We start from the raw sequence: 16,731 nt of genomic DNA on the forward strand, positions 1-16,731 counted from the left end.
TGTAAGGCCAAACTTGGAGAGAAAACCTCATATTATAGTCAACTTGGTTCAAATCTCACTCACTTGATTGCCTTACTAAAGTTCGTAACTTTTTAACCTGATTTTACACCTTTGCTGTGAATGCAGCTGGCTGTGTTAAGAGGTGCAAGTGAAACTTTTCAAAGCGTGTGCGCACATACACACACACTAACACTAACAACAACAACAACATTCAATTTATATACCGCCCTTCAGGACAACTTAACCCCCACTCAGAGCTGTTTACAAAGTATGTCATTATTATCCCCACAACAATCACCCTGTGAGGTGGGTGGGGCTGAGAGAGCTAGAAGCTGTGATTGACCCAAGGTCACCCAGCTGGCTTCAAGTGGAGGAGTGAGGAATCAATCCCAGTTCTCCAGATTTGAGTCCCGCACTCTTAACCATTACACCAAACTCTCTCTCTCTCTCTCTCTCTCTCTCTCTCACACACACACACACACACACAGAGAGAGAGAGAGAGAGAGAGAGAGAGAGAGAGAGAGATGCTACTGCTAGCTAGGGTTGCCAACAGGCCTTGGAAAAACATCCTAGCCCTTTAATAAAAGTTTACAGTGAGGAAATGGACAGCAGAAGCCTGCTTAGCATGGAGATAAAGAACATCCCATAAATCTCTCTTCAAGCAACAGAACTTTTTTTCTCCAAACAGTTGGCAACCCGACCACCAACTAATTTTCTTTAATTCAAGCTGCTGAAGTATGCAGCCCCACCGATAGAATGTGCCTTAAGTGCTAAAGTGCTAAAGAATATTATCAACAATAAATATTATCATACAGACAAAAGGGACAATTGGATTAGACAATCAGCCCCTGTTTATTATGGTCCATGAATTAAAGACCATTAACAGATGCTGGGAGAACTGGGTGCTTGAATGTAGCTCTCTTTCCACTTTTGTGACTTTCCACAGTAGATTTAGTACAAGAGAGGTGTGGCTCCCTTTCATATTTATGTTTCCTTTCATGAAAGGCCTGCCTGTCTGTTCTATAATCCTGCTGCAGAAAGAATGTTCTTCCATTGCTTAGCTATATGTTGTATGAGACAAGATCATGAAGTTAGACACTCCCTGAAGGCTTGGTAAACTCAACACTGAAAGCTTGTTTTGGCTGCCTCCGCTTTGCTGTGTTCTGTTGCTACAGAGCTCACTACGTAATAAAGAACGCTTCAGCTCCTATCAGTTCAGGCATCTTCCAAGTGCCTTCCCCACCCCCAAAGCATTTGCTGCTAATGGAATGGGAAACTCAATCAGTTCTTACCCAGCAAGCTACAACCTGATGTCTTTTCTGCATGACCTTGAGAAAAACTGCTCAAGCTTCATCAGATATACAAGAGAAAGCTATTTCCTCTTTTTCTGTATTTGAAAACAGTTGCCCTTGGGCTACACAACTGTTCTCATTTTAAAAAAAAATAATCAAAATTCTGTGACCAAAACCACTTACCCGAATGTGATCGGTTATACTGAACAAATTTGTACGCATTTGCTTATTTGAATGTATTCCTCTGCTAGTTATGGGAAAGAGCTACACAGAGCATAGAAATGTCACCTCTTGACCATCCAATACTCTGTGCTGCTGCTCCTCTCTCTATTGCTTGAGCATAGCCAAAACATGTCATTTTAACAGCCTTAGCAGCAGCTCCTAATGAAATCAGTGTCCAAGAGAGGCAGCAGAATACGTCAGGAATATCTTTTGCTTCCTGCTCTTAGAAATGTCTGACTTCTGGTTGCAATCTGAAAACTCTACTTTGAGTTGCCAGACTGCAGTCCAGAGATGTTGTATTTCTATTAAAGAAGCTATATGAGTTGATGGAGCTGTGGTTTCTCCTTGAAACACAGATGCTCCCCAAATTATTTTTCATCTTTTCATAAGTTAGTTTCTAGAGTGGACACCTTGCAGCTAAAGCATCAGACATGGATCTTTGTATTAACTCATCTGAAGCATGTGGCAAGGTATCCACTGCTCTTTTGTCTGGAGTAAAAATGTCAAGCCCCTTTAATAGAAGCTAGATGCGGTGTTGTTTACCAGGTGATGTTACATACCTCCATGACATGAAAGCCTTCAGCTGCTCATTTCCACACACAAAGCTTCTCTATTAAAGGGTTAGGACATTTTTCTCTAGGTCAATTGGCAACCCTTCTCTTCTGGCCCATACCCTGCTTCCTCTTTCACAGCAATGGTTTTCCCAGGGGTGCCTTAACTCCTGATTCAGCGAGACACTTAAAGGCCGGCAATGTGGCAACCCTATGGTTACCCTTGCACAATCATGCCTGGTTGCATGTTCAGGGGATCTGCAAACAGAAGGAGGGCTGGTCCACACAACAGAAAAACAAGATTTTCATTTCTCTGTATTCAGCAGGCAAATCAGAGGATGAAGCAAGTCATTAGACAGTAAACATTTTGTGACAGGATCCCAGGGTCCACAGCTTGCATCGCTTTGATAGAGGATAATAACTCATCACCACGGCAAACAAGAGACAGATTCTCTCTCTTGGGTTGGGTTCCCAGTTTGGTGATGAAAAACAGAGAGGATAACCATGGAATAAACCATCCTGGCATCTTGATAAGGGAAACAAACCTTAGCCCTTTGAAACCCTGGGTGGCCAGAACTAAACAACTGAACCACAGGGCTGCAACCCAATCTAACTAGAAGCCTAAACGTGTTTATGTCTTTTAGGTCAGGAAGAGCAAACTGTTATTTTCTGTTCACAACCAGGACGAGTTTCATTCTATTTTTTTTTTAAAAAAACAAGCTTCTAGAATGCACAGTTGCTTATAAAGCACTAAAAAAAAGAGGCCCGTCCTCCCACCCACTTTTCCCAGAGATGCTGTTGACATCATTAAAGAAAACCCCAAGTACCTAGAATGCCAGAGAGGAGCTTCTCGGAGGAGTTATATCTGGTGCTGCCAGACTCCAACATTCCTAAAGAGTGACATATTTTCTGCATGATCTGTAGAGGTGTTACCAGAAGTTTATGTTATCAACCTCTGATAGAGTTCCCCCCCCCCCCCGGTTTGCCTAATTTACAGTGATCAGTCTGGAGTGGGGCTGTCATCATTCCAGGCAGAGAAAGATTCTGGCTTGAGCTTTTTCAGAGCCAAACTCCTCCTCCTCTGTTTATCTTTACTGCATTGCAATTCTACCACATATGACACCACTAGGTTAGGTATGAGAAGAAGCTTCTCTGGAACCTGGTAGCCCTCATGCAAGGCTGTACAGAAAAAGGTAAGACTGTACCCAATGTGGCATTATGCTATCCTATCTTAACTTTAAAAAAAAAGCCACTTAAAGAAATATATGCAAGCCTGATCTTGTCAGATCTCAGAAGTGAAGCAGAGTTGGCCTTGGTTAGTAATTGGATGGGAGACCTCCAATGAAGACCAGGGGTTGCAGAGGCAGGCAATGGCAAACCACCTCTGAATGTCTCTTACCTTGAAAAACCCAGCAGGGGTCGCCATAAGTCAGCTATGACTTGATGGTACCACTACCACCATAGAAATATATATATTATTTCGGTTGGATTCACTTAGCATCACCCAATTTCCCTCTTTACTGCAGCCCTTGCTCCCCAAGGCTTTTGGCCATGCGGGTTCTATGGTCCTCAGCACAGCCTCTTTGTTAGTCAAAAGGGGGCCGTTTTCACACGTCTTACCAGCTTCGGTATGTCGTGCAAAGCTCCCGCAAGGACAGCACCTTCCTGGCGTGATTTTGCATGAGAACCAGGAAGACGTTGTCCTTGTGGGAGCTTTGCGCGATGTACCGGAGCTGGTAAGACATGTGAAAATGGCTGGGATCATCTGTTTCCTTTTCATTAGTGGAAAAAGCTGACTGGATCCAACTCTTTGCACCCCCATAATATTTAAATTCCTTTTTTCCTATACAATAAGCAGGACTGAGTGGTAGATCTCTTTTTGTACTGCATCATTTCCAGCTTAAGGTGAAGGATGTGTATTGTTGCATATAAAAATACACCATGTTTGGTAGCAGGTATTCATGCAAATTTCCTACTTTTTTCTCCTCCAGAAAGAACAACCTCCCAGCATACTGACGCAGTGCTGTCCAGGAAAAGCTTTAATGCTTTATTCTGCTGATTATATAAAGTGGCCCTCAATCTTGAAACTAGTTTGAATTATGAACTCTATCAATTTGCTTCTACTTCACCCTCACCTTCTCAACCAACTAAGTGATCTATTTTGTGAAAGATTAATGAGAAAAATTCTGCACTTTTGTCTTTATTAATAACGAATTATTAAGTTTGCAGCCATGGAGCTGTAACACATTTCTCAGGCAGTGCCCAGTGCCCGCCCTGCAATATTCTCCAGGAATATAAACCATTCTTTGAAGCATTGTGGCCTACGCAGTATTGTGTTCTCTCTATCTTGTGCTAGAAAAGAACTGCAGATAGAAAATCTACAAAATTAGGGATGGAGGTGAATTGAACGACAAAGCAAAGTATTTTTACCATGTTAAACTATGGCTACCTAATGGTGATTCTGTCCTCTGAATTGGTCTATATAATTCCCATATTTCCACTGGTGGGGGAGATGTTTATAATTTCTGTTAATATAGCCTTCTTGGTAATCCAAGCTCACACACTGCTAATAGTGAAGTACCTTTTGATTACTTCATTATTACTTTTATCCAATAATCTCATTCTGTCTTCCTGTCAACAGCAGCCCATACATGGGCTTTCTCTGTGGTGGCCCCCACCTTGTGGAACGGCCTGCCTGAGGAGGTCAGGAGAGCTACCACTCTTCTTGCTTTCCACAAATGATGCAAAACCAAATTATTCAAAAAGGCTTTTTACTCAGGAGAACGGTATTGTAGGGAGGGGGTCTCAGATGCTTTGCTAATGCATTAGGGACCATAGACTTCACCACTATGTTGCCTTACGTATTATATTGCTCTAAATATGTGCTCCTATATGCTACTAGTGCTTCATGTTTTCTAATGTCAATCCTAGAATTGATTATGTTCTCTTTCAGCAATTCTTCAACTCTGTATTGGATCCTTGCTAATGCTATGTCTTTGTAAAATCCTATGACATTTATACTGTATGGAAATATCCTTGATACTGATTGTTCTAATCTCACACCATGTAATTCACCTTGAATCTCATTAGAAAGGCAGACTATAAATGACATAAGCAAACAAACAAACAAACAAACAAAATATTCTCTGCCAAATCTGCAGAAATTTCTAAGCCCAGAACTTCTCCTTGAATCCCCTTCTGAATTTATGTTTGTGTCAACACTTCCACCCTAGCAAAGAATCTGTTACGTCACATGATAGAACACTTAGGGCCAATCATCACTGGTGTTTTGCCCGTTGCTTAGGGATGCCAAATCCCTGGTGCCAGATCCCCTGCCCCCACTTTTCGACCTCCAATTCTTTTTACCTGGCCCGCAGTGAGGTGGGGTGAGGAAGGAGTGGGGAGGCAGGCTGGGAGCCACTGGGACATATGGCAAAATAGTGTGTGCACTGTGGAGACCCAGATGATGCACTTTTGGTTGAAAACCAGAATCTATGGGGTCTCAGCAGAGACCAAATTGGCCCCAAACTATGTCTTCACTAATGTCCAAATAATGGACATTATTTCCATTTTGGTCTCAGCAGAGACCAAATTGGCCCCAAACTATGTCTTCACTAATGTCCAAATAATGGACATTATTTCCATTTTTCAACTGGAAGTGATGTCATCAAGGTATCCAGAGTGCATATGAACATGAGAAATATGGATCAGGCCCTTGCACATGTTGGTGACTCCTCCTGTCCCCCACTTTTGAGGTAAGGGGGGCTGGCCACCTTACAGGTACCACAGAATCAGATTTGAGCCAGATCAAAACATAAACATGAGAATGGCTGATCTGTTCTGATATCACAGGAGGTCTTGACTGACAGATGTCTGCCTTCCAATGGCTTAATTGCTCTGATGTCATAAAGGACAAGGCTGTCTTGGGCTAAGTCAGTGAATGCTGAGGAGAATAGCAGAAACTAGGATTCTAAAGTCTGTGTGCAGCTTTTTCAGTCATCAGCCTAAACACATCAGCTTAAACACATTCTCTTGGAAATGATTGGTTTTAACAGAAGTTCAGGTTAGTGATGTTGCAGCATAAGCAGGGTATCACCTAAACTCCATGGGCATTCAAGCAGCATCTGTTGAGTACAAGTCCATTGAGTGTTTTTGGAGCTATCCAATGAGAGAGACAACATGTGTTGCACGTGGTATGAAATGCTGCCCTCTTAAAAATGCAAAAATATTGGAGAAGGGTATAAGCAGAGCACCATGCAGTAAAAACCAGGACAACCATCACAAAAAGGTCTCTGAAGGAAGCATTCCAATGCATCTATTTTTTTAATTACCTGTAATTTGCTTTTTCGTCTCCACATCTTCCGTTTGCTGCAATAACCTCAATAAAATTGAGATCCCTTTATGCTCTGACACTTCCAGTTTGTTGTCATTGTCTTCATAGACAAGGTTCCTCAATGCACCACAGGCTGCCCTCTGAATCTCCTCATTTTGCACATTCAAAACTTCCAGGAGCTTGGGAATACCCTGCAGCAAGTAGACCTGTTGGGGAAAAGAGGCTGATGGTTAAACTAAGCAAAATATTCTGCAGAGATAGCAAATTCGGAGGCACAGATAAGCCTGTTGAGGAGTCTAACGTTTGGAAGTCAGTAGGAATGTCAGTTGTTAAGTCAGGATGGAGACGCTTCAACTCAAGAGGTTATCAGGGCATCGAGCAAAGTCAGTCTCCTTAAGTAGGCAAAGCGTGCAGTTCAGTTTAAAAAAAATCAGAATGAGAAATAAGGAAGAAGCAAAATATTTTACACTATAGGAAGGCACCATATGAGATGCTTTAAACCAGACTCGCATAATGGAATTTTAATTCTCTGGTAGACAAACCTATCCTTGTATAACTAAGAGGCATGCCTGAAAACATGGAAATGTGATCTCCTAGCAGTGGCAAGGAGCTTTGCAGAAGAATGAACAATTTAACTGGCAGTCGCAAAGAACAGGCAAAGGTGAAATGCAACAAAAACTCCTCTTACCCTTCCAGTGTTTATGAGGCAGTCTGAATGCCAGCTTTTGCTTTCACTCCGATATGCGGCTTACTCATTCCCTTATCCTTTTAAATCCTTAGATTCTGGCAGATAGATTTGCCTCTCCTACTCAAGAGAACTGATGTACACTAAAGATATTTTCAAACATCCACTGCTGTGTCCAAGGTCTATGTGCTATCCTAGCTATGTCACCCCCAACACACACAGATAGTATGCCTTTGGTCCACCAACAGTGCTATCCTCTTTTCTGAGAGTAAGCCCCACTGAGTAAATTTGGGTGCAATTCTGAGTAGACCTGAGTAGGATTTTCTGATCTTCAAATCAGGGGGTGAAAGAAGCTACTGGCAAACAGACTTCAGTCCAGGATCAGCTAAAATCAGAAGACATTCAAAGCTGAGCTCCTTAAAAAATTACAGTCATAAAAGTAATGACATTTACTGAACCATAATTTATCACCTTTCACAGATGGAAAGAGAGATGCTTGAAACATGCTTTTTCTCACACCGTGATGACTTTGGGGGGGGTCTCCCTTCATCTACACTGTTGAAGACCGTTCACTGCTTGGCTTTAGGCAATGTTTTGTAACAGCTTATTAGTTTTAAAAACATGATGCTTCTTTTAGTTCTCTGCTAATATGTTGTGTGCTGTTCAAAATGGGTCTTGGTAGCGGGCAGTGTGAGAAATGACAGACTGTTTACTGCAGGGTGCCTTAATGTCCATCTGTCTAAACTCAGATGTATATACAAAAAAAAATGCATGCATTGCCTCCCACTCAGAGATTGAACTTCTAGAAACCTTAGAGTGCCAGTATGAAGTGTGATCGTGAGCTAACAAAATGCTAATGATCCATCTTTCCAAAAGACCAATGAACAGGTGAAATAAAGACAGAGCTTCTCCTGGATCCAGATTGGTCTGGGGCCTGCCTCTGGTAAACATGGACCGTTGGAGCATAGGCTTAATCAAAGGGCAAAGGAAGGCAAGGGGAACAATATACACAATATAAGGAGCACACAATCAAAATACAGTGGCAGCACCAGGAAGGTACTGAGTACCAAACACCCATGTCGGGAGGCACCAATGCCAGCCCCCCCCCCAGATGGCAGTTGTTTGGGGACAGCAGCGGTAGCAGAAGTGATACTTCAGGAAGACTTAGGGGTCTGGCCCTTTAACAACCTTACTGCCACCTGGCTGGGCCAGGACGTAGCTGCTGGGCGCTGTAACTCCTGACTTGCCTTCCAGCTGATTGGCGGGCTGGAGGTCTGTGGGAGTGAATGGTGCCTCAGCAGGGCAGGGAGCAGGACTGGGACTGGGAGATGGTTCCTCTAGGCACCAGGGAATTTGTCCCATCCCCAGTCCTGAAGGCCTGCCATCAGGATGGGTTTGGAGGAACTTGTAGGGCATGCGCAGCCTAAGAGAGGGCCGTTAAAAGGGAGGGGGAGCACAGCCAGCCTATGAAAAAGGGGAGGCCACTCCTGAAGCCAAAAGGAGGAAGGCTGGAGACTAGGGTGGCTACTTAACCCCTTCCCTCTCAATTCTGAACCCCCTTCCCAACAACCCTTTTGAGTTCCAATGCAGACTGTCTTAAAATATGCATTGCCCTAGATAAAGTACCAGTTTTCAGTCATAAGACCACTGCTATATCAAATTTATGCCAGTGCGGTACACGTGCACAAGTAAAATGGTGCTGGAACCTTTAATAATGCACATCTTTCAGCCCTCACGGCACGCAGTGTGCTTGGACTGCAATCTTTATGGCAAGTTTGTACCAAACTACATGTTAGAAAGACTGGAGGAAAATCTGGAAAGTAGATGACAACCTTGTATGGATGCTCCCCCCCAAAAAACAGAGTTCCAGTCTGGAAGTACGGCAGACTAAAACCTCTGTGTGGTAGCAGCAAGAACAATTAGTCTTAAATGAATGGTTTTGTATCATGTACAGACACAGACATCCTGGCTTAATCCTAACTTTTCCCTTAGTGTTGTTCTTACCACAATACAGGCTGTGATGTCAGCTGAATCTCCACGAGGGAAAGAACAATAGTGATAAAAACAGAATTTGTCAGGGCAAACCAAGATGCGAACCAGCCAGATCCTGATTTCACAAACCACATATAGGTAAAATAAAAGCAAAGCTGTGTGTGTTGTCTGAACTATATGACAGAAGGATATATATATGTGAAGGACATAAACAAGCATAACAAAATAAAATGGGTTCTATGTTGTAGTCTGGCATTAGGGTTGCCAACTCTCTTGGGAAATTCCGGGAGATGTAGGGGTGGAGCTTAGGGAGAGTGGCATTTGAGGAGTGGAGGGAACTAGGCAGGGATGTGATTCCATGGAATCCACCCTCCAAAGCTGCCATTTTCTCCAGAAGAACTGGTATCGGTAGTCTGGAGATCAGTTGTAACTCCAGGACAACACCAGTCCCCACCTGGAGGTTGGCAACTACAGCTGGCATTGGAGCCATTGAAGGTTGGTTTCAGGTCAGAAAAGGTGAATGGCTTCTGTAGGATTGGGAATCTATTTTTGAGTTCTAGCAGCAATAAGTAGAAGCCCTTTATAACTCCAGATGGCTTAAGTGAACTTCTGTGTGCGTACTGAAATGGTGAACCAGACCTTTGTTTAGAAGTAACACAGAGCGAGTGGGCGAACACAGCAGAACCTTTTCAGATTAGGACAAAGCGTTCCCAGCAAAGGTGCTGATAAAGAAAAGGACAAGAATTTTGTTTGGGAGGGCTTATTTTGAGATCGCTCAACAGTTCACCATGGTCAGCAGTTTCCCCCCTCCTCTTGAGCAACATCCTAATCAGCTGAGATATGGAGGTAGCTTATGTTCCGTTATATTCTATAGATATTTGACATTGTTGTCTAAATAGCTTTAAGCCCTTGCGTAAACAGCTTCATAACACTTTTTCACAGCTGGACTAAATATAGAACTGGGACAGACAGAACTGTGGGACTGGAAGGTGCCTCAAAGATAGTCCAGTCTAAATGTCTCCAAGGACATATTCTCTCAGTTATCCTTTCTAAATCTACTGAAGTTGACCAGTTTAGAAGGGTGCTACTCTGTTTAGGATTGTACTGTAAGACTTTGATTTAACTGGACTCTCTCTCTCTTTCTCTCTCTCTGTACATACGTGTATTAGAAAACAGGTATTGCCCTTCCCCAGTCATCAGCATCTTGCTCAGATATATACAGTAGGCAAAATCTTTTCTGAAAGTTCATGTAACTTATTTAATTTTTATCCCATTCTTACAAAGAACTCATTGCAGAACATCTCCATTATACCTTCATCACAACTCTGCTTGCATGCAATGGATTTCACCTGTCAAGTATAGGGAAGAATATATTTGGAAGGGACATGGGGAGATTCATCGGGAGGGCTTTAAACTGACATCACAGGGAACGTAGACAATGGGCATAGGAATTTCAGGGAAGAAGGAGAGCAAATGGCAGAGGCATACTTGGGAAGGCCAGGTCAAAGAGGGTCTTCCAGTGGCTTCCGGTGCCTGTATACCACTGCCCAAAGCTTGGGCAATATGAAGGAGGAACTTGATCTACTAATGCAGATGGAAAGATATGACTTAGAAGGCATTACAGAGACTTGGTGGGATGATTCTCATGACTGGAATACAGTAGTGGAGGGGAATGAGTTATTCAAGAGGAACAGGAAATGACATAGAGAATGTGGAGTGGTGCTGTATATGAGGAAATTGCTTGATTGTCAGGAAATACTGGCAGAGGAGAGTGACAGCCCAGCGGAAAATGTCTGGGTGAAGACAAGCAGTATTGTGGTTGAGATCTGTTACAGACCACCTGACCAAGGAGATGAGGTAGATTCTGTCCTCTGTGAGCAGCTTAATAGGGTATCCAAGAAACATGATCTTGTATTTATGGGAGACTTTAACTAGTCTGATGTGTGCTCGGAGACAACCTCTGCTACGTGTCCAGGGTCACGCATCTGTCTGATCTGCCTGGCCAATAAATTCCTTCTCAAATGGTAGAGGAAACGACAAGGGGTCATCCACACTGGAATTGATATTAATCAACAAGGAAGAGTTGGTTGATGTAGTTAAGGTGCTGGGAACCTTAGGGAGAAGTGATCACATCCCCTTAGAATCCTTTTTGCTGTGGGGTACCAAGGGAGTTCGTAGCTAAACACACAAGTTAAATTTTAGTAGGGCAAACTTAAATAAACATAGCGATATGATGAGTTATTCCATGGACAAGAATGCTGGAAGAGAAAGGAGTAAGTGAAGGGTGGACTTTCCTAAAAGAAGAGCTCTCGCAGGCTCAAGCGATTACCATTCCAGCAAGATGGAAATGCAGGAGAGGATCTAAGAAGCCAACGTGGATGAACAGAGAACTCTGTGATGAGCTAAGGAAGAAAAAGGAGATGTTCAAGAAATTGAGGGAAGGAAATACATCTAAAGAAGAGTATCTAGGGGTAGCTAGGCACTGTAGGGCAGCTGTCAGAGAAGCCAAAGCTTAGAATGAGCTGAGACTGGCCAGAGGGGCTCGCCATAACAAGAAAGATGTGCTTCAGATACGTGAGGAGCAAACGGAAGGTAAAGGGGGTGATACCCTCATTGCTGGGTGAAAATGGAGAAACTTTGACAGAGGCTCAATGCCTATTTTGCCTCAGTTTTTTTTCCCTGAAGGAGAGAACAGGCCCATTTAGAGATGGTAGAAGGCAAGGCATGGATTCGGGGCTGCTGGTTGATGTGGGCAAAGAAGTTGTTGAGAAGCACCTTGATGCGCTGGATGTGTACAAATCACCTGGACCAGGTGGGATGCACCAGAGCGTGCCTAAAGAACTTTTGAAAGAGCCTGCAGACCCTTTGTCAATCATCTTCCAGGCCTCGTGGAGGAGGGCTGATGCCATCCCAATCTTCAAAAAAGGGAAAAAAGATGCTCCTGGGAACTACAGGCCAGTCAGCCTGACCTCAGTCCCAGGGAAGATACAGAAGCAGATATAAAAGGTGTCAGTCTGCATGCATCTGACGGACAACATGGTGATACAGGGAAGTCAGCACAGATTTGCCCCAACAGTTCCTACCAGACCAACCTAATTTCCTTCTATGACCGCGTGACAGGTTTACTGGATCGCGGGGATGCTGTCGATGTAGTCTATCTGGATTTTAGTAAAGCTTTTGACAAGGTTCTTCATGACATTCTGATGGGTAAACTGGAGGACTGTGGATTGGCCTCTAAGATGGTTAGACAACTAGGGAACTGGCTGGATAAACACACCCAAAGAGTAGTTGTCAATGGTATCACCTTTGATTGGAGGGAGGTAGTGCCACATGGCTTGGTTCCGGGTCCACTGTTTTTCCATATTTTTATAAATGAACTGGACGAGGGTGTGAAGGGATTACTCATTAAATCTGAGCAGTTGGTGTGATGCAGCAAAAAAGGCAAATGCAATCTTGGGGTGTATCAACAAAGGCATCACATCCAAATAACAGGAGGCCACTGTCCCACTATATACTGTGTCGGTCAGTCCCCAACTGAAATATTGTGTGCAGTTCTGGAGGCCTCATTTAAAAAAGGATGCGGACGAATTGGAACGGGTGCAGAGGAGAGCAACCAGGATGATCAGGGGCCTGGAGACGGAGCCCTACGAGGAGAGACTGAGGGGCTTGGGAATGTTCAGTTTGGAGAAGAGGAGGCTGAGGGGGAAAATGATTGCTCTCTTTAAGTATTTAAAAGGCTGTTACTTTGGGGAGGGAAGGGAGCTGTTCCGGCTGGCAACAGAGGATAGGACTCCAAACAATGGCTTCAAACTACAGGAGGGAAGGTACCAGCTGGACATTAGAAAAAACTTCTTCATGTTAAGAGTAATCCAACACAGTGGAATTGGCTGCCTAGAGATGTGGTGGGTTCCTTTTTATTGGCAGTTTTCAAGGAGTGATTGGACAAATACTTGTCAGGGATGCTTTAGGCTGTTCTTGCATTAGGCAGGGGATTGGACTAGATGGTCTGTAAGATCTCTTCCAACTTCTATGAACACTTTGAGGTTGTTCGCATAGAGAGATAGTGATTAGGGATTGAAAACCAACTTTCCCTGGTCCGTATCCAATATTCCATCCCCTCCCCTTCAGCTCTCTAACCTCAGCAAAGGTAGTAGACATTATAAACACAAAGAATATAATGCAAAGATTTATTTTAGCTACACAAGCAACGAGTGTAATACTTCTCATAACAGAGTATCCCCTGAAAGTCCAGTAATAGGTTACTTGCTACTCACTTTCCTCCTGGCCTCTGCTCTCTGGAAGCTCTCGTGCTGTATAAAAATTATTGCTGCAAGGACTCGAGGGGGTGAGAACTGTTCAGTTTGCAGTATATGTACGGCACGCTCCAAAGTCATCTCCTCTTCTGGACTCCTGGGTGATTAAACATAAAAACTTAGTAAATCAAGACTGAGAACGTGCACAACTGAGCCAATGGCTGTCAGTCTGTAAATAACTCAGTTACCTTGAATAACAAACAAAAGAGTCTGGTGGCACCTTAGAGACAAACAGATTTATTGCAGCATAAGGTTTTGTAGCCTAGAACTAATTAATCAGATGCTTAACGTGTTAAACTCAGTTGACAGATTTCTCTCTCTCACACACACTCTCTCTCTCTCACACACACACAAATACAGAGGAAAAATAGTGGGGTCAAGAGAGCATGAAAGCAGATAAGTTGGTCTGGGACTGGATTTCTTTCCTATCACGGGTGTTAAATTAGCATAACAAAGCCTGGACGATTGTGGTATGACTAATAAGTCCCGTTAGTCACCATTTTCTGATCTGGAATTTGTTCTGATCTTTCCTGTGATATCGTCCGTTCTGCGCTGTGGGCATGTGTGGGCAACTCGGACTGAGATCATGGCAGGCAGGAGGAGGGGGCTTCAGCCTTCCCTTTGTGCAGTTTTCTCAACTTGAAATGCCACTACTTGCCCCATTGGTGGATCCACATACACTGACGGGGTACATTGAGGCACTTCCTAGGACCTGCTTCCAGTCAAGAAAACAGCACAGGGTGGGAATGACTGACCCCTCTGCCCCGCCATGAAATAGGTTCCCAATCCAAATCATGCTTTTTCTCAGGTTCAAATTTTAATGTTATTCTTGTTAAACATTTTTACAAAAGAAACCCTTCTTCTTACATATGTTGGGGGCTTGCTTAACCTCCTGATTTGGCCAAAGGTTTGGTGGTCAGCAATTTTTATCCCTGGTACATTCCTGCCATCATCCCCAGGAAAGAGGGGACACAGGAAGGTGACCCCCAGGGAGGTGTCATAATTGAGCAGAAGACTGAAAAGGACAAAAGAAACCTTCACACCCAGAGACCTTAAACTTCTGAATACCAGTGCTAGGAGGCAACATCAAGGAAAGGTCCTTCTGCCTCATTGGTTTGCCCTCCAAAAGAAATTGGTTGAAAACTGCGTGGATGAGGATGCAGGACTATGAGGATCACAGTCCGATCCGAGATAGCTCCTCTTACACCTGTGCTTACGAGTTCTTGGTGCTTTATTGTACAAGGTGCTCATAACAACTCACAGCATGCTCTTATGTGTTGACAATAATGGCATGTGGCTAAATACTTACCCCAGTTGAGACCTGCTGGCGGCTACCCTTTCTTGCTCTAAGAGACCACTTCCTGCTGCAGCTGCCATCGCTGCTGTCATTGCCACTCTCTTCCCGCCCGTCTCAGCAGTGGCGCTGGTGACTGAAGCTGGTTGAGAAGCCTCCCTTGTACTCTGCGACCTGAAGGTACTCTGATGCCAGCTGGACCTCATCGACTGCCTGTTCTGAGATCCCATTTGGGAAGTCATGGGTGACCTGACTTGTCCCACAGCAGCATCAGAAGTCTGGTAACTCTCTTTATCTAACAGGTTGGTCATACTCCGACTGCTCCTGATTTGCTGATACAGCGGCACTCCTGGGCTCATAGGGACACCATCAACCCCCGTGTCGTTGACAGGCGCCACATAGAAATGCCTTTGAATGGTGCTCCCTCTATTTAAAATGCTGTGGCTGCCGTAGCCCCCAGCCTCAGAGCGAGCGTATCTCGGTGGCATGATACCGGCTCTCCTGCTTTCACCGTGCCTTAGAGTTAGACCTCTGTTGTACTGAAGGTCGTTCTGCAGATAAGCCAACTTGTCAGGGCCATCAGGAGAAACCTCTAATCTCTTCAGGGGCTGTCTTTGAGTCCTCTCTTCCATGGACTTGTATGAACTGTACTGCATGCTTCGAGGACCCCAGCCATTTTCATAACTAATTGGGGAGCTTTTCTGTAAAAAAAAAAAATCCCAAAAAGAACACCAGTCAACAGGAAGGTTATAACACGGAGGTAAACTTAAATAACAACAACTCAATTCTTTACACAGAAATCAGACCATGAAGTGGTTCCATTGAATGTCACCACAGCTATCTTCTTCCTTCTCAGGTTGCAGCAGTGCCTATCTGTCAATCCTCTTTATGCATCCTATGTCACAACCAGAAAACTCACTACAAAAGAAGGGTTGCCTGCTCCAGGTTGGGAAATTCCTGCAGATTGTGGGAGTGGAGCCTGGAAAGGGACCTCAGCAGGGTCTAGTGCCTTTGAGTCCATCCTCCAAAGCAGCCATTTTCTCTATGGCCTGTAATTCTAGGAGATCTCCAGCCACCTCCTGGAGGCTGGCAACACCACAACAAGGTGAGAATAACATTGGCGCATTCAGTGATCCACATGCAAGACAAAAGCCCATTTACACCAAAATCAAAGCGGGGGCACTGCAGAGGCAACAGCATGCACACCAGTGTAAATGGGGGTACTAGTGGCTGTCAGGAATGAGGGAATTCCCTGCCCTTGGAGACTGAAAGTCAGAGAAGGGATCACACAGGACGAGAGATGTTTTTTATGATGTCTTGGATCTCACCTAGATTTTGACGGGTGCAAGGACGAGGGTGATTTTCACTGATCCTCCCTCCTGCAGGAGACCTCTAATCCCCTCAATCTATTCCTGGGGGCTCTCTGCCCCCCAGGAGCAGCATTTTGGAATGTCTTTTGGGCTGCCATGGGAGGAGGAATCAGTAGCAAACATTCTCTTTTCTCGCGCCTGCGGAAAAGTAGGCAGGATCCAAGCTGATATGCAGAGCACAGCTTTGAACCGAATGGAACCTAAAGGGGGGCACAGGAGCTGCAACGCTGGTTAGACACGTTCCTTCTTCCCCAGGCAGGCAGCACTTTGCACTTTTTCCCAGCATAGCCTTACAGCAAGAGCCAGCTAAGCAGGTTTATGCATCTGTGTGCTAGCTGCAGGGTTTTCCTCAAGCATTTGAGTATCCTGAATAGGGGCTGGAGTCTTTATCCTCCTAGCATACCAGGCCCTGCTCTGGGCGCATCACATTTTCTCCCTTCTTTCTGAGATCTGTGCCTTTGTACAGCCACCTTCCCTTTTCTGAACCTTGCATCAACTGCATTTTTATTTTGCCGCTCCATGTTGTCCTTTCTCCATTTTACTCTCACAAACCCAGTAAAGCACCTTAGATTCAGGGGGAAAGCCTGATTCGCAGCTCATTTATACTGATTAACATCTGGAGGGGATTAGCTAGGGTTGTGCTGCCTTGCCTCCCCCGCCCCCCGTCTCCATGCATACT

The 16,731-nt window shown here is 44.4% G+C and overlaps 1 protein-coding gene across 1 annotated transcript in view; it reads right to left on the reverse strand.

The window, feature by feature from the left end:
• The window catches only part of PKP2 (plakophilin 2), a 66,719-nt gene that overhangs the window by 31,440 nt on the left and 18,548 nt on the right, over nt 1-16,731 (reverse strand). The window contains exons 3-5 of the mRNA XM_054988929.1: nt 14,698-15,383; nt 13,350-13,485; nt 6,397-6,604 (exon numbers count right to left, since the gene is read on the reverse strand). Of these exons, the coding sequence (XP_054844904.1) occupies nt 6,397-6,604; nt 13,350-13,485; nt 14,698-15,383 (1,030 nt within the window). The remainder of the gene's footprint in view (nt 1-6,396; nt 6,605-13,349; nt 13,486-14,697; nt 15,384-16,731) is intronic.

The sequence above is a fragment of the Eublepharis macularius genome, chromosome 9 (genome assembly GCF_028583425.1).
Source record: "Eublepharis macularius isolate TG4126 chromosome 9, MPM_Emac_v1.0, whole genome shotgun sequence".
Taxonomy (NCBI): domain Eukaryota; kingdom Metazoa; phylum Chordata; class Lepidosauria; order Squamata; family Eublepharidae; genus Eublepharis; species Eublepharis macularius.